We start from the raw sequence: 19,008 nt of genomic DNA, 5'->3' as shown, positions 1-19,008 counted from the left end.
GACGCGCAGGCTCAGCGGCCATGGCTCACGGGCCTAGCCGCTCCGCGGCACGTGGGATCCTCCCGGACCGGGGCTGCGTCGGTAGGCAGACTCTCAACCACTGCGCCACCAGGGAAGCCCATAACATGCTGAGAGCTTTTTTGAGCAAAAATCGATTTGAATCAGGCAGCATTCCATCTAGCAGATAGAAGGGGTCTCCGAGGGTCTACACAAAATGAGATTTTTATAAGCAGAAGGGAGCAGGAACAAGGACATTTACTAGGCAACAAAGTGGTTGGTCATTGCAAGGTCACTTCCCTTTAAGGGATGGCAGGGGTCTGTCAGGCAGATTACCTACTCAGTGCTGATAGGTGATTCCTGATTGGTTTTAGACTCCATTTCTGGGAGAACTGAAACTGTAATTTATGTTTTGGTTTGGCGACGTGGGGTTTAATGTAAGTGACTCCATTTGGGGCCTGTTGTCTTGTTTTTACAAGACTTAAATTTAAAAATAAATTAACTTATTTATTCTCTCAGTGTGAACCAGGAGGGATTAAGAAATAAAAGCACATCCCTTGACTACTGAAGCCTCTGGTTTAGAACCTGTGCAACTGACAACACAGTGGCCTGGATTTGGGCTCCCTTTTGAAATATAGACAGCAGCAGGGTAAGTCTTGATTTTCACTTTGTTTGTCATTATTTCCTGGTTTGCCTTTCATGGTGGTGAGGTCCTTACCCCTGCCTTCTGAATCCCCACTCCTCTCAGACAACCCTTAGCTTCTACACATGGTTGAATGAATGAGCACTTACTTAGGCTTACTATTTTTCCCTACATTTAATATTCACAGCTTGTGATTTTTAAAATTTTGATATTCCTTTTAGTGCAGAGTGATAGCACCTCCAGCTTAGTCCTTTTCCAAACTATCTGGCTGACTTAGAATTCCCACATTTCCCAGTCTCTGCCATAGTGCTGAATTTTATCTTTTTTCATAGCATTTAACGTTATTTGCAATGATAATCTTTATTAATCTTTCTATAGCTATTTTTTCTCCCTATGATGTACGATGAGAAACCTAACTTTCAGCACATTTAAGACAATTTCCCTGAAACCCGAGTAAGGGGCAAAGTGAGGAACCTAACCCAGGCTTTTAGACTTACTAGTTTGGGGTCTTTACCATACACCCAAACTGCCTTAATTCTTGGAAGGGTGAGACTCTCCTTATCCAAGTTTCTAGACAAGAAAATGGATCCAACCAGAGAGAATGTGGAGAGGGATGCCTCTCTCTGCTTTGTATCCTTGTGCATTGTGGCTTATCAGTCAGGAAGTGGAGTCATAGGCAGGTACATACTCAGTTTAGTTTCCCCAGAAACACTGACAGGTGGTGCAAACAGAAATCTGAATTATTTATAAATGACTGTAGGAAAATATTAACTTTGGGAGCTCTTACCATTTTATGCTTGATTCATTTATAGTCATCTATTTAGAGCTGCGGTTGGCTTTACTATCATTTATTCTTTCGTACATTGAGTCAGTGAGCCTTGATTCAGCAGCTACTACGAGGATAAACCAGATTAGGTTATCTTCTTAAGCATTTAAAAGTCAAAGTAAATTTGATTGACTTACAGTTGTATTTTAGATATATTGCCCCCTCATTCATGTTCCCCTATATACGCTAGAGGGAGGATGAATTCTGGAACACACAACAGTGACATAGAGGATGGTCTGTTATATCTCTCCGCATATTCTAGCACCTAATAGTCCTTGACACATGACAAATGGTCAATATATACTTGTTAACCGACTATCTGAATGAATATGATGATACCATCTTTCTGCTTGAAATCCTCTAAGGGCCTCCTATTTTACATACAGTAGAGTCCTTTCTTTGACTCTGGACTTCAAGCCCTGCTTACCTTTCTAACCTCACTTATGCAGCCTCATCTGCACTAGTCTTTTTACACTCTCTCCTATCCAAGGACTTTGGCACATGTTTTCCCTCTGCCTGGAATGCTTTCTTCTGTTCTTCTTCAGGCCCCAGGTAAAATGTCCTGTTCTCAGAAAGGCCTTCCTTGACCTCACTATTTAAGCATGTTCCCTTACCTTTCTCCATTTCAGCAACTTGTTTGTAACCTTTGGAGCATTTATTTCAATTTTCAATTTTCACCTCTTTCACTGTCATTCCTAGGTCTAAAACCCCATCATCCCAGGCCTGGACTATTCCTGCCCTCCTACATTTTGTCCTCCACGTCGCAACCAGAGTGAATTTTTAAAATAAATAAGATAGATCGTCCTAGTTACAATCCTGGCTCTGCTCTATACAAGCATGTGTGACGAAATGTGATGAAATGTCTCTGGGCCTCCGTTTCCTTATTTGTAAAATAGGGTTAGTACAGTTGACCCTTGAACAACACAGGTTTGAACTGTGAGGGTCCACTTACATGCAGATTTTCTTCAATAAATAAATTTAACAGCTGGTTGAATCTGCAGATGTGGAACCTTGGATATGGAGGGCTGACTGTGAAGTTACACGTGGATTTTTGATTGCGTGGGGCATCTGCACTCCTAACCCCTGCGTTGTTCAAGAGTCAGCTGTAGCAACACCTCTTTCATAAGCTTGTTGAATGATTAAATGAGTACATATTTGTAAAGCACTTAGAACAGTCCGAGTTCGTAGTCAGCGCTATATTTTAGCTTTTAACATATAATAACTAAAACTCCCATTACTTCTCATTATACTCTAAGTAAAATCCAGACTTCTTAACCACAAGTCTCTGAGGCTCTACATTATCTTGTTTTCTTGCCTCTCTCTTCAAACGGACTGCTTACGACTCTTCTCCTTGCTCCCTGTTCACCCTCATTGACCTTTTCTTCCAGGCTTCTGGTCTCAAAACCTGCTTTACTAAAGCTGAGAATGCTCATCCCCTAGATCTTAGTGTAGTTCTCTCCTCACCAATTCAGGCTCTTCTGAGAAACCTTTCCTGAACACCTTATCCCTCCCCCTCCCCCTCTCGTTCTTTATTTCTGCATCCCTATTGTCTTTTCCTTAACAGTTGTCATAACCTGCAATTATCTTATATCAATATATTGATCTAGGTACTTGTTTTTTCCAGTCTCCCACACTCTCAAGTTATCTCTATGATATCAAGCGCTTTGTCTGCCTGGTTTACCTTTGTATCCCCAGGATATAAAACAGTGCTTATATAAAACAGTGCCTGGCATCTAGTAGGTGCTCCATAAATATTTGTTGGATAAATTGCAAAACAGTTTTACAAGTGTACTTTACCATTGGTGGAATTATTGCCATTTCTACCATTTCATACTTCTTGGTTAAGACATAAAATCTATGGTATAATTTAATCTACTTAAATCAACTATAAACATTTGGCTGGGATTAAGCAAATTCCAAATTTACATGATTAGAGTACAAGGAATTGTTTTGACCTCTCATAATTGTATGTTTCAAAGCTTTTTTGTGTGTTTTCAGTGCCCGGAGTTATTTAAATAGGTCTGCATTGTGATATTTTTTAGTCAATACCATTTTTATTAAATCTTTTTGTAAAAATGCTATCTCTGATCTTTCCTGATAGATGGAATTTAAATTCTCTGGAATAGTTGAAGAAGATAAAGAAAGAAGGCAATAAGGCTGGGGTGTTCTCTCGAGACTCCATAGCCTAATGTGCTTTGAGGAATGTATATTCTGATTCATGGCACATTTTACCAGTTTGGTAAAAATGGAGTATAGTGATAGCTCACTGCAGTGTTATATACGAAGTATAATTGAGAGCTCTAAGAAAACCATTAGAAATCCAACTGAGGATTTCTTGTGTGTCTAAAACTGAGAATAGGAAATCTGCTTTGCCCTGATACCCTCCCTCACTTCCCTCATTTCTGGGGTCTTATAGATACCTAATCAAGTAAGCTGGCCTAACAAGAAGGAAGCATTGCAAAAAAGCAAAGGAGTTCAGTCTGTCTCCTATGCCTAATAGAACAATCTGCCATTATTAAACAACTAAAGAAATTTAAATAAAAGCAGATGATTATTGAATGTGCAGATCATTCAAGATATAGGTGAATATCAGAGAATGAGAGAAATTCCATTTAGAATCTTTGACGTCCCTTTCTAAGATCTGCAAATGTAGCAAACATATGAGTCCTTAAAGATAGAATGTAACTTCAGCCCATCCCTCAGTGCTTTCCTGGGCCCACCTTGTCTTCAACATCAGTTCCTGGAATTTCAAAGAGGGAGTGAAGCTCACCACTTGGTAGAAGATGAAAGGTGGAAATCTGATGGTTTGTTTTTAGGTCGTGTCATAGTGTTCTTGCTTCAAAGTGTTCCTTCAGATGGGTCTCATCATATTATCTTGGCATCGAAATGGCTGCATCAGAGCAGCTTCATGAACAGATCATACACTTAAAATAGAAGACAGGTACATTACCTCAACACGAGTAGTTGTTACACTATCTGCCTTTCTGAATATGCTTCACCGCCATCCACACTAATTAAATGAAGTCGATTAGAACTCAGCGATGACCTAATTCCATGTCTAGCACGTCAAGAGCTGTTTGTTTATACCAGTTATCAGAATAGGGTTACCAAACTGTAGAAGTAATTTAGGTGGCACTTTCTAAACAATGTAGATCAATTTAAAGTGGATTCACTGTGGTAAGTGACTCATGGTGGAATAGTGAGATCAAACCTATAATAATGTTTATAAAAGGAAGAGAATGTGAGAAGAGTGAAATATCTTAAGTTATAAAAATTCTTCAGACGAATAGATTTAGTTAACTATTTATTGAGTGCCTACTATGTACCAGGCATTGGGGGTACAGCAGTGGACAAAATGGACCAAAAAATTCCCTACCTTCATGGAGCTGTCATTTGTGAGGGAAGGTCAATAAAAATATTGAAAGTTAAATGTGTACTATGTCAGAAAGTGATAAGTGCTATGAAGAAAAATATCACAAGAAAGGGGAACATTTCACTTCTAATCTGTCACCAAATTCTGATGGTTTTACTTTCAAAATATATTCAGAAACCAACCACTTCCACCACTTCCACTACTCAGCTCAAGCCGCCAGTGTATCGAGGGCAGAATAATGCAGTAGCCTCCAGATTGGCCATCCTGCTTTAACTTGGCCCCTTTCTGTTTATTCTTTTTTTTTTTTTGGCTGCACCATGCGGCATGAGGGACCTTAGTTCTCAGACCAGGGATCAAACCCTGCACCCCCTACCTTGGAAGCGTGGAGCCTTAACCACTGGACTACCAGGAAGTCCTCCTTTCCATTTATTCTTAATACAGCTCCCAGAGTCATCCTGCTAAAAAGAAGTCAGGCAGTTTCACTTGTCTCCTCTAAACTCTCCAGTGGTCACCCAGAGAAAAGCTCATCTTTAATATGGGCTTGGCCAAAAAGTTCGTTCGGTTTTTCCATAAGATCATCTTTATTGGGGTATAATTGCTTTACAATGGTATGTTAGTTTCTGCTTTATAACAAAGTGAATCAGCTATACATATACATATGATCCCATATGTCTTCCCTCTTGCGTCTCCCTCCCTCCCACTCTCCCCATCCCACCCTTCCAGGCTGTCACAAAGCACCGAGCTAATATCCCTGTGCCTTGCGGCTGCTTTATGGAAAAACCCAAACGAACTTTTTGGCCAGCCCAATAGTAGCCTCAAGGCCCGGCATTATCTGGCCTTTGTTTGCCCTTTGTTCTCATCTCTTATAGCCCTGCTGGCCTGATTGCTTTTCCTTGAACACGGGTATCTCCTGCCTCAGGGCCTTTGCTCTTGCCCTTCTTTTGCCTGGAAATCATCTCTTTTACTCTTTTCACTTTGCTGTCACCTGCTTTTGAATCAACTCTGGCATCTGCCTGGGGCTGTGCTGATGGTTATTTCACAAAGCAGAACAAGCAGGGAGTTTGACCCTGATTATTACCTTTCACCTGTTTTGCTTGCCACACTATCAAGCACCTGTGCCTCATTGAAAGGGCGATCGCACACGTTACCTCTTGTCTGTTCATCCCTCCCATGCAGTTACTCAACTACCAATTTTCTCATTTCACCCTCACCTTGTTCATTGGACCTATGCTCTTATCTTCCTGGATTATGCCCTTGGTCCGTTAGCACTAGGACCCTGCCTGTCTGTCCTGGTGATGTATGTTTGAACTGCCTTGGGAATGCACCTTCCTTCTGACTTAGATCCAGGGAACTTTTCTAGCTGAAGGCTGTCACCAGCCTCATCCATGCCTCCTCATAGCAGGCAGAGTTTGGACATCATGAGCTTAAGAAGGCAACTTCCATTTTAATGTGAGTAATAAATAGAAAAATGTTGTCCGACAAAATTTTACCTTAGAGCTGGTAATGGCCCTTAGGGTGGAGTGGAAGTTCTTTATGCAGCTCTTTACTGAAGAGGAGGGAATGTTATTTTTATTGGCTATTTAGATGATTAATCATACCATCAATTGGTAGAGTTATTAATAGGTGTGCTCTCTGCAGAGATCTGTACTTTTCTTGTCTGTCCTTGCTCCACATTGCAGCAGTGATAAATCCTGTTATCTTTCATGCTTTTTGGTCTTTTCATGTTGCTTGTCTTTGGGTGGTAAGATTAAAGATTCAGGTATGGCCTTGGAGGAGGGAAGAGAACATAGTCCAACTAGCTTTCCAGAGTCTTCTGCTAACAGACAGAAGAATATGTGTGTGTGTGTGTGTGTGTGTGTATACACACACACATTTTAAAATATATACAGTATTTAAATGAGACTATAGACTCTCTCTCTCTCTCTCTCTCTCTCTCTCTCTCTCTCTCTCTCTATATATATATATATATATATATATATATATATACAGAAAGAGAGAGACTCTGGTTGGGACGATTTGATTCTTCCTAGTTTCCCATAATTTATAACATAGCATCTCAATTCCTGTTTTATTTCTAACAGTCAGTATTCCAGTTATCTACTACTGTATAACAAACCATCCAAAACCTTAGTGGCATAAAGCTAAAGCCACTTTTTTACATACATGAAATTTGTTGTTAGGAGTTTGCACAGCACACAGTAGGGATGGCTTGTCTCTGTTCTATAATGTCTGAGACCCTAGCTGGGAAGAAATGAGTGGCTGGGGGTGACTGAATGTCTGGGGGCTGGGAATCATCTGGAGGCTTCTTCCTCCACATGTTGGTACCTGGTTTGGGATGATTTGAAGGCTGGACACAGCTGGGACACTGTGAACTGGTGTTTCTACCTGTGTCCTTTCCTAGAGCTGCCCAGTGATGAAAGTAGCTTTCACAAATTTCATGTTCCAAAATCTCTTAGGCCCTTATTCAAGAAATTGTTACTCTTATTTCACAGTTCCAGTGGGGGTGCACCTCATGTAACTTGGCCTCTAGAAGATGATAAGCAGCCAGTTAGACAGTCAAGGGTAACTGCCAGAGTCAGGTGAACGGATAGGGCAGTCACTGTCAGATTGGTATCGGGATACAGATTCAGTTTTAATCCTTTAGAGGAGGTGTGGAAATCTTCATTGCAACTCAGAAAGAGCAACAGTGGGGACCACCAAGTGTAAGAATCAAAAGATCAACATGAGTCATTAGCCCTTTAAGACAATATAGTGTGGGAAGGGACCAATATTATGTACTAGTTAAGGACAGGTTTTGTAGCAGAGCACTTGGGTTCACATTCCTAGTTCTATTTCTTAACAGGTGTGCTGCCTCTGTAAAAGGTACTTATCCATATCATAGACTTATTTTGGAGGAAAGGGGAGATTAAGTGAGGTAATGTCTTTAAAGCAGAGTGTGGATGGTAAAAGCTGATAAACAATCGTACCATCTCTGAGAGTCCCACTGATGACCCTGAATCATTAAGAGAAGGGCACGTTATAGTAAGTGTGCTCATTTATTGAAACTAGAACATGTATCATAAATATTATAAAGATTAACATTATAAAGATCATAAAGTAAAACATCAGGATCAGACAATGTCCTGACAGGAAAGAACCCATTCAAATTGGATAATTTGAAGAGAGGTTTGCAGATATGTGAGCAGGGTATAGGGAAACCACTGGATACAGAGAACAGGGTGGAAAAGTATTATCACTCCAAGGTCTCGGGGGAGGGGATAGGGTTACCAGGACTTAGACACAGTGAGGATGAGAAGAGGGTTGCTGAGACCCTTGGTGGAAGGATGCAGCTTGCCTGTGGGGGCCCCTTAGGGAGGAAGGTGGAAGGAAAATACCCTGACCTCACTCTTTCTCTAATCTGCTGGAAGCCAGTGGGCAAGGAAGGCAGTCTGCTCGTGAGGGCCATGCAAGTTAGCCTTCTGGGACTGGGAACAGAGTGAACCAACAATAAATAGCCTTTTTCATCTTCCGGACAAGGGAAAGATGAAGAGATCAACTATGTGTAGTTTGTAAAACATAGAACTTCAGCAAAGGAGATTAATGGAGCTTCCCTCTCTCCCTCTGTCTGTTTTGGTGTTCTGTGGGTGAGGCACAGGGTGATTTAAGATGCATTTAGCATTTAGTAGTTTTCCAGCAGGCTGTTTAATGCAGACATTCTTGTTCCTACATTGCCATCCTCACTCAGCAGGCCTGTTAGGGGATGAGAACTATGTTAGAAGCTGTGGGAAAAACAAGCTAAGGGGGAAACTCCATCCTTATCTTGCAAGAATTTATATGTAGTTAGGGAGATAGGACAAGCCCATGATAGCTAGCAATTCAAGATGATGTATCACTCTACATGCCTCAGGAGTTCGAAGAGGGACGTCATTGAGGTCTTGAAAGGGTTCTTGGCTGGGACAGTGCAGGGGAGCTGTACTTTGAAGGTGGGTGAGATAGAAAGGAAAGCATTCTGTGTGACCAGAATAAATGAAGGAGTGATATTTGGGCTCCAATAGCACCAGCCAGAACAAGTATTACCCAGTAAGCAAGGTGGAACCAGTCTGAGAGTTTTAGAGGATCTCAAATCTGGTTTAGGGGAAAATGTAGTATATTAAGTCACTGGGGAATAAGGTAGGTTTACTTTTTTGCTTGTTGCCTTGATAAATCTGGAAGGAACGTCCTGGAAGAAATAATAACAATTTCTAATGTTGACTTTCTTGATTAACATAGAGTCTTTCAATGTGACCAGGTAAATCCAGTAATTTTTGTCAGTTTTTCTAACTGCTGAATTGCAAGGAAGTGCTGACTTAGAATCTTGAAATAATGAGGTTATTAGATTTACATGAATTAATATGGTTGTAGGAATTTGATTTATACATCTTCCTGAGACTGAATACTTAATTAACTGACGACTAAAATAACTTTATAGATTTATCTATGCAGAATGTGTTCCTAAATACTATAAGGCTTATTTATTTAACCCACTTTTGAGTTTCATGTAAATGAAATCACACAGTATGTACTCTTATGTGTCTGTTTTCTTTCAGTAATACAGTTTTGAGATTCATCCACATTGATGTGTACTGTGGTTCATTAATTATCATTGCAGTATAATATTCCATAATCTATTCTGTTGTTGATGGGCACTTAAAAACATTTTGGAGTTGTTATGTAATACTGATGTAAAACGTTCTCGTACATGTACATTTTGTTGGGTATATATTAAGGAGTTTAACACTAGGTCATAGGATACTTATGTCTTGAACTTTGCTAGTAATGCTAAATTATTTTCCACTTATACTAATTTATACTATGATCAGCAGTGTTTGACAGTTTTCACTGGTCAGCATCCTCATAAGCAGTTGATATTATCAGATTTTTAAAAATTTTTAGCCATTCCAGTGGCAGCTCAGTCATACTGTATTGTAGATTTACTTTACATTTCCAAGGTTACATAATGAGGTAAGGCTATTTCCCTATATTTAGTTTTATTCATTGGATTTTCTGTGCTGTAAAGTGCCTGTTTAAGTCTTTTGCATATTTTTTAAATGGGTTGTCATTTTCTTATTGATTTGTAAAAGTTTTTAATATATGAGTCCTACATTGATTGATTATAAGTACTACAATTAGTGTTTCCTTCACCCTGTGGCTTGCCTGTCACTCGTTTAATGGTGTTTTTAGGTGAACTGAAGTTCAGTTTTATTAATAACTGAAGCTCTTAATTCAATGCAATCTAATTTACTAAGATTTTTGGTGGCTTTTCTCTCTTTTTTCCTTTCATTCTTTCTTTCCTTTGTTTAATAAATCATATTCTATCTCAAAGTCATGAAGATATTCTATATTATCATCTAAATGCTTTATTAATTTGCCTTTTACACTTAGGTCTATAATAGATTTGAGATTGACTTTTTGTGTGGTGTGAGATGGGTTCCAATTTCATTTTTTCCCATATGTTTACCCAGTTGTAGAAACACCATTTATGAAAAACATGGTCATTCTCACTGCTCTGCAATGTCACTTTTGTCATAAAGAGGTTTTATATGTACGGGTCTATTTGTGTTCTCTCTGTTCTTTTTCATCAGTTGTTTTGAATAATCTTTCACCCGTATCATAATCCTTTCATTACCTTAGTTTTATGTTAAGTTTTGACATCCAGCAGCAAAAATCCTCCCACCTTGTTCTTTCCTTTTGGAATGTCTAGAATATAGACAATGCTTAGACCTTTGCCTTTTCTTATAAATCTTAGAATCATCTTGTCAAACCACACACATACACACACACACACACACACACACACACACACTATCGGTTGGTATTGTGATTGAGATTGTGTTGAGCCTATAGATCACTTTGAGGAGAACTAAGTCCTTATAACATTGATTCTTCCAGTCTCTGAATATGGTAGACATTCCTATTTCTTTAGGTCTGCTTTCATTTTGCTCAACAAAGTTTAAGAGATTTCCATATCTTTTATTAGTTTTATTCCTTAGGTACTTAATATTTTTGTTGCTATTTTCAACCATATTTAAAGAATTGTTTAAAATAAATATTTTTAGTGAAGTATGACATCCAAACAGAAAAATGCAGAAAACAGAAGTATTGCAACTGAATGAATTATCACAAAAACATACCCTGGTTATTACTACTTAAATCAAGAAATAGAACATTGCCCATGCCTCAGAAGCCATCCTCATGCCCTTCCCAGTTAGGATATCTTCTCTCTTCCCCAACGGTATCCTTTAATCTGATTTCTAACACTACAGATAAGTTTTGTATGTTTGAATTTTATATAATTTTGAACACATTATACATTAGTCTTTATTTGGCTTTGCCTCAACAATATGTTTTTGATATTCATCCATGTTCTTGCATGTAGCAATAGCTTATTCATTTTCATTGTAGTTCTGATTTACCCGACCTAATGACTATTCAGTTAACAACTCATTATAATAGCTTTTGAAAATTTATTCCACTTTTTTGGAATGACTTTTTATTTAGTAAAATGACTGTTTCAACCCTAAAGCATACTCAATTAATATGCTATAGGAAGTGATGTTTTAACATTTGATTTCAGGCAGACATATTCACCAAAATTCTTGAACAATTGTTCCTAGTCAAAGAATATCATATGGAACAAATTCTAATTGTGTGTCACATCTGAATGAACCCAAAATGTGTTGTTTTTATTATTTTAAAAAAATTTATTTATTTATTATTTATTTTTGGCTGCATTGGGTCTTTGTTGCTGTGCACGGGCTTTCTCTAGTTGCGGAGAGAGGGGGCTACTATTCGTTGCCGTGCATAGGCTTCTCATTGCCGTGGCTTCTCTTTTTGCTCTAGAGCACAGGCTCAGGAGTTGTGGCTCATGGGCTTAGTTGCTCTGCGGCATCTTCCCGGACCAGGACTAGAACCCGTGTCCCCTACATTGGCAGGCGGATTCTTAACCACTGCGCCACCAGGGAAGCCCCAAAATGTGTTGTTTTCAATGGATACAAGAGAGAGGCAGCAGTGTTATCTCCCATGACTCTTCAGACTGCTGTGTTTCTACTTGCTTCCAAGAAATCTCATGTTTAGCCTTTATTTTGCCCTTTATTTTGTTTTGCTATGCTGTTACTTTGTTTATAAGTGCAAAAACCATAACCCCCCAAATGCTGAAAAGTTGTTATAAAAAATTGTGCAGAATACCATGATATCACTTGTATGTGGAATCTAAAATATGATACAAATGAACTTATTTACAAAACAGGAACAGACTCACAGACATAGAAAACGAAACTTATGGTTACTGAAGGGGGAAGGGGGAGGGGAGGGATAAATTAGAAGTTTGGGATTATCAGATACAAACTACTATATATAAAATACATAAACAACAATGTCCTACTGTATAGCACAGGGAACTATATTCAATATCTTATAATAAACCATAATGTGAAAGAATATGAAAAAGAATATATATATCTGACTCACTTTGCTATACACCAGAAACTAACACAACATTGTAAATCAACTATACTTCATTAAGTAAATAAAGGTGCAGAAAGAAGAAAAAAGAATGAATACAATAAATCTTATATCACATTATATTTTATGTGCAAACTACTTTTTAACTATTGTTTTTCACTTATATAAACTTGTTTTTGTTGTTCATTTGGTACATATTCTATCTGTGAATATTGTTTGGGTCTTTATGATTGCAGGGCCATTATCAGTTTTTAACTTTCGGGGAATTCCCAAATAACTGAAACAAAACATCAAGTGCTGGCATACATCTTTAAAGGCCTCTCTGGTCCTAGCTGAGGCTACAATTACATGTGAAAAAGTATCCACACAAACATGTACATATGATAGCTTTCCAAAACTGGGTAGATGAGTCACATCCATTTGCCATAAATCATTAGCTCGCAAACCTCGGGGATTTACTTCTTGCTGAGGTACATTAGTTTGTGTAGGACACACAGAGCAATTTTTTACTATTTCCTTTGTTGCTTCTCTAGTTAGACTAAACTGATATCTTAAGGCATTAGCATTTTGATAATGCAGCTGATGAGATTCTATTGCTTCTTGTACTTTATTCTCATCTACTATAAAAATTTTAGTCAGGGCATCAGCAGAGGCATTGCCTTCTGCTAAAGGCCCTGGCAATCCAGAGTGAGCTCTAATGTGGCCTATATAATAAGGTTGTGTTCTTTTCCATATACTTTGTTGTAATCTCTTAAGCAACTTAATTATTGTACTCTTATTCTCAGGAAAGGCTGCTGTTTCTATTGCTGGAAATAATTTAACTATATATAAGGAATCAGTATATAAATTAATCTTTTTATCCCTGGTTAATTTCATCACTTCTATAACTGCCATAATTTCTGATTGCTGTGCTGAGCAATTTTCTGTATTTAATACTTTCTTTTCATTATTAATAATATAGGTTGCCCTCCCTGAGGAGGATCCATCAGTAAATACTAATATGGCCTCTTTCAAAGGTTTCATCTTGTAATATATAGGAAAAACCACCATATGTTCTTTAAAAAACTGTAGTAATACACTTTTAGGCAAATAAAATAAAATCTGACCTCCAAATGAGGTCAGGGCTATTCCTAATGAATCTTCTAATAACAGCAAGGCCTCTAATTGATCTTTATTATAAGGTATAATTATATTATTCATATCTTTTCTAAATAATTCCCTACTCCTCTTTCTACCTTTAATAATTAGCAAACTAACCATAAAAGGGTATGAGGCAACAATCTTTTTTGGACTAGCAGCTAAATGTATCCATTCTAATGGTCCATCTTGTCATAATAATCCTGTAGGAATAACTGGAGTCCTTAAAATAATTACATCCCAAGGTTTGGTATAATCTAATCTTTTAATAAAAACATTTTTTAAAGCCTTTTCTATTTTTTCTATGGCTTGTTTTCCTTCTGCAGTTAACTCTCTAGGGGATAAGGGGTCAGAATCTCCTTGTAATATCAAAAACAAAGGTTTTAATTCCACAGTAGTAATTTTTAATAAAGGCCTTATCCAATTTATATCTCCTAAAAACTTTTGAAAATCATTTAATGTAACCAAATGATCAATTCTTAGCTGAAAAGGTATATGCTGAATGGAAAATTCCTGTATTAATCTACCCAAATAATTATAAGGAGGCTCAGTTTGAATTTTCTCTGGAGCAACTTTTAATCCATAGTCCTGTAAAGCTTCCATCATATCCTGCAATACCTGATGTAAATAGGCCTTATCTTTATGGGCCAATAATATATCATCCATATAATGTATTAAATATATTTCCTTATATTTTTGTCTTATATTATATATGGCTTGATCTACATATTTCTGACATAAGGTAGGACTATTTTTCATGCCCTGCGGTAAAACCTTCCATTGATACCGCTGATATGGTCTAATAAAATTAGAAGAGGGCACACTAAACGCAAACCTCTTTCTATCCTCCTTATGTAAGGGGATCGTGAAAAAACAATCTTGCAGGTCTATGACTATAATAGCATAATCATTAGGGATGGCTACTGGAAAGGGAAGTCCAGGCTGTAGAGCCCCCATTGTTTCCATTGTTTTATTTATTGCTCTAAGATCTTGTAATAGTCTCCATTTTCCTGATTTTTTCTTTATAACAAATATAGGAGTATTCCAAGGACTATTAGAGGGTTCAATATGTCCTGCCAATAATTGTTGTTCCACTAATTCTTTTGCAGCTGCTAATTTCTCAGAAGTTAAGGGCCACTGTTTTACCCACACAGGCTCTTCTAAAAGCCATATTATAGGGTCAGCTGCTTTTAGAACAGTGGCCTCCTTCATAAATTTGGATAGCCCACCCCATATTTATCATTTTTGGGCTCAGCAACCACAGGATACAATCTTCCTTCCTGATTTTTTCCTAGACCTTTATCGGGATCATAGCCCATTTTTATCATTTCTGAGGAAACCCAATCATCAGGACTATATAAAAACATTCCCATTTGTGTTAAAATATTTCTTCCCCATAAAGAGATTGGCAATCCTGGTATTACATAAGGACAAAATGTGCCTACTTGTTTATTAATAATATTTTCCCAATTAAGTACTTGTGCACTTTTGGCTACAGTTGGAGGTGTTCCTAACCCAGTTAACATATTTTCTGTATGTACAGTGGGCCAAGCTGCTGGCTAATCTTTTCCTGCTATACAGGAGGCATCAGCACCTGTATCTAATAGACCTTGAATATTTTTTCCATTAATTTTTAAAGTTTTTAAAGGTCTATTTCTAGTAATCTCCTGAATCCAAAATGCCATATCACTAGAGCTAAATCCTTTTTCTTTCCTTTCATCTGTATTTACTTCTTTTCCTGTTTTATAATATGGTAATAAAAGTAACTGTGCAATGCGTTGTCCTGCAAAAATTTGCTGCGTTTTAACAGAGGGGGACACTATTATTTGAATCTCTCCTGTATAATCTGAATCTATTACTCCTGGAATAACATTAATACCTGATAATGAAGCAGAGCTTCGTCCTACTATTAGACCCATTATTCCATCAGGTAATGGTCCTTTCACTCCTGTGGGGATTTTTATAACTGGAGAATCTGGGGTCAATATTGTTGAGGTGGAGGCACAGAGGTCCAATCCTGCACTCCCTGGGGTTGCTCTAAACAGCTCGCTGACTGATCGGAGGGAAGGAATGGATTGAGAGTCTGGTGTATTGCCCCTATTGTTTGTTGGGCCCGGGGTCGGGCCCGAAATAAGTTTCCCGAATTATTTCCAACAGGAGTATCCGGAAAGACAGGTGCAGGAAATATTGGCATCTGAGCTCCGGCCTGAGGCACAGCAAATGCTCCATTAGAAGGAAGAATATGCCCATCCTTATGATATTTGCTTCGGCATAATTTAATCCAATGATTTCCTTTTCCACATCTTTGACACAAAGTGCACGGGGGGCCTGATCCACCAGGAGGGGGAGGCTTACTGCCAGATGCTGGATTTGCTATTCTTTTTGGACATTCTCTACTAAAATGGTTAGCCTCTCCACAGGCATAGCAAACGTTGCCCTTTTTAAATCTAATTCCAGGTTTCTGCATCATATTCATCATACATTGAGGAAGAGTTTCTCCTTTAAGAGCTGCTGCAATAGCTATTCCTTGCATAAAGGAAGGGCCAATATCTGAGCATTGCTTAATAAAATCTGAAATATTACCAGTTTTCCTTATAGGGCGAATTAAATTCTGACATACTGGATTAGCATTTTCATAGGCCAGTTGTCTGGCCAGCATGATAGCAGCATCCTCATCTATTATTACTCTTTTTATTTCCATCAATAGCCGGGAAACAAAATCCTCATAAGGTTCCTTAGATCTCTGTCTAATATCTGCAAGAGAGGAGGCCTTGCCAGCTGTTATTGGCAATGCCTTCCAAGCATTAATAGCACATGTTGTAACTTGCCATAGGGCGTCTTTACCCATATGCATTTGTCGCTCTGCTGAATCATAGTCTCCTGTTCCCAATAACATATCCCTAGTAATATCTTTTTTCCTATCTGATTTCTTATTCATAGCACGTTGTTTTGCCACCTGATCCTCATATTCAGTTTTCCACAATAGAAATTGACCACCAGTTAAACAAGCCTTTGTAATCTGAAACCAATCATAGGGAGTCATCCATCTATTAGCCAAGACATCTAAAAGAGTCATAGTATACGGTGCCAATGGGCCGTAATCTGCGCAAGCCTGTTTTAATTCCTTCAACAATTTTAAGGGTAAAGGATCCCAACGCACATCTTCATCAAACTCTCCCTCATAAATCACAGGAAAACATGTAGCAAAGGCATAATCATCATCCTCTCCCTTTATACGCTTAGACCTTTTATATGCAGCCTCAATCTTATAAGATGGAGGCGGTGGTGGAGGAGGATGACGTGAAAACAAGGAAGGTAATGGTGGAGGTGGAGCGCTCGGCGTACATCTTCTAGGATATGGTGGGTGAAACCTTCCCTTTTTTATGTCCTTATTACCTTCTTGTATTGAGAAAACATCATGGGGTTCGTATTTCTTTTTTTCATAATCATAAGCAGCAGCATCTAAATCTTCCTGATCTGCAGGAGGTAATTCTTCATCACAGGGAGGGGATTCATTCTCCTCCTCTGAATCTTTATCATTAATATTGCACTCATTTAAGGCTGCAGCCAGGAGCTTGGGATCAGGGGTTTTTGAAAGCAATGGAGTGCTCTCATCTATCACTTCTTCAGGATATTTATATGGAGTCTTTTGACCCTCAGGCAAAGGAGCAATACTCTCCCTAATCAAGTTCCATAATGCAAAAGTGTCTACTGGAACCTTTTCAGGTCCAAAATGGCTGTAATATACCTGCAAAGTTTGTCCCACTTTTTGCCAGGTTTCTATATTAACTGTTCCTTCTTCTGGAAACCAAGGACATTGTTCCTGTACAAACTGAAAAAACTGAGTTAATTGCTTACTAGTTATTTTAATTCCTCTTCCATTTATCATATGCTTAACTATATCTATAAATAAGAGCCTCTCTTTAGACTCAGCGTGTCCCATCTTGACACCTGATTACTCACCTCCCTAACCAGTTCTCTCTGCAAGAGAGACCACTTACACGGCACCAACCACCAGGAGGCAGGAAGCTTTGCAAACGAGAACTTTGCTTTTCCATATTTATACCTGACAGCACCAGCTTTGCTTGGCACTATGGGTCTCGTCCATGCTGAGACTCAAAGGCATTTCCTATATGGCTCCCGGCATCGATTGGAATAAAATGCATTAGTTTTTTCCATTAACACTAACAAAAATACTTTTCATTGAATGGTTTTGCTTTAGTAGCTGTGACATTGTGATTTATAAGAAATATGTATTTGGTCTTCTTCCACTGTTCTTGGCACATAGGTCTTAAAACTGTGGGAACTTCCTAAGTGATGAGAGCCATAAAGGTGTCTTTTGCTATGTTAATGAGGTAACCTTTGGATCTCACCTAAGGATGGGGTCTGGTTGTCAGGAGAACCAACTATGTTATTGGAGGATTGGAACGTTCCAACCCACTGAGGAGGGGAGAGGGGCTGGAAGTTGACTAGATGGCCAATGGCCAATTATTTAATCAATCATGCCTATGTAATGAAGTCTCCATAACAACCTAAAAACAGGATTGGGAAAGCTTCTGATTTGGTGAACACGAGGACGTTGGGGGAGACTGGCACTCTGAGAGGGCATGGAAGCTCTGCACCCTTTCCCCATGCCTGTCCTATGCACTTCTTGCATTTGGCCGTTCTTGAGTTATATCCTTTTATAATAAACTGGTAACCTAGTAAGTAAAATGTTTCTCTGAGTTCTGTAAGCCACTCTAGTAACTTAACCGAACCTAAGGAGGGGATTGCTGAAGCCTCCAATCTATAGCTAGTCAGTCAGAAGCACAGGTGATAACTGAGGCTGGAGAGGGATGCAGTCTTGTAGGACTGACTGAGTCTTTAACTTGTGGGATACGATGCTGTCTCTAGGTTGGTAGTGTCAGAATTGAGTTGAATTGTAAAACACTCAGCTGGCACTGAGAATTGCTTGGTTATGTGGGGAAACCCCCTCCACACACTGGAATTAGTGATCAGAGTAATTAGTAGCAGTGTTTTCAGGAATGAATTAAAGTCATTGAACAAAGGATAGGTATATTTCATTGTATGACTATCCCATTTGTCCATTATATTACTGATGGATTTTTTTTTTTTTTACTATTTTCCTATTTCTGGTAATTAAGAATGTTCCAAAAAAGAGGGGATATATGTGTATGTATAGCTGAATCACTTTGCTGTACAGTAGAAACTAACACAACATTGTAAGGAAACTGTACTCCAAAAAAATTTTTTTAAGAAAAGAATGTTTCTATAAATATCCTGTACAAGTTGTTTGGTATGTATGTGGCCAGATTTCTGTTGGGTATAAACTTAGGAGTGGTTTTTCTGGGTTACACATATATGTGCAACTTTAATAGATAATGCCAAAGAGTTTTCAAAACTGCTTCTGCCAAATTAGATTTCTACAGCCAGTGTATGAGAGTTAGGGTTGCTCTAATCTTTGTAAGCACTTAGTATTGTCAGTCTTTTGAATATTATCCATTCTGTCGGCTGTGATTGATACTCTATTTAACTTGTATTTCCCTGATTATT

The 19,008-nt window shown here is 38.4% G+C and overlaps 1 protein-coding gene across 1 annotated transcript in view; it reads right to left on the bottom strand.

Moving 5' to 3' along the window:
* Positions 1-15,436: 15,436 nt before the first annotated feature.
* Positions 15,437-19,008, bottom strand: part of LOC112414519 (endogenous retrovirus group K member 5 Gag polyprotein-like) — a 43,866-nt gene continuing 40,294 nt past the window's right edge. Inside the window, exon 2 of the mRNA XM_024767019.1 lies at positions 15,437-17,256. Within this exon, the coding sequence (XP_024622787.1) occupies positions 15,437-17,256 (1,820 nt within the window). The remainder of the gene's footprint in view (positions 17,257-19,008) is intronic.

Source organism: Neophocaena asiaeorientalis, unplaced genomic scaffold (genome assembly GCF_003031525.2).
Source record: "Neophocaena asiaeorientalis asiaeorientalis breed wild unplaced genomic scaffold, Neophocaena_asiaeorientalis_V1.1 scaffold70, whole genome shotgun sequence".
Lineage (NCBI taxonomy): Eukaryota > Metazoa > Chordata > Mammalia > Artiodactyla > Phocoenidae > Neophocaena > Neophocaena asiaeorientalis.
Note: the sequence above shows the minus strand (reverse complement) of the source record. Positions and strands in the feature narration are given on the sequence as shown.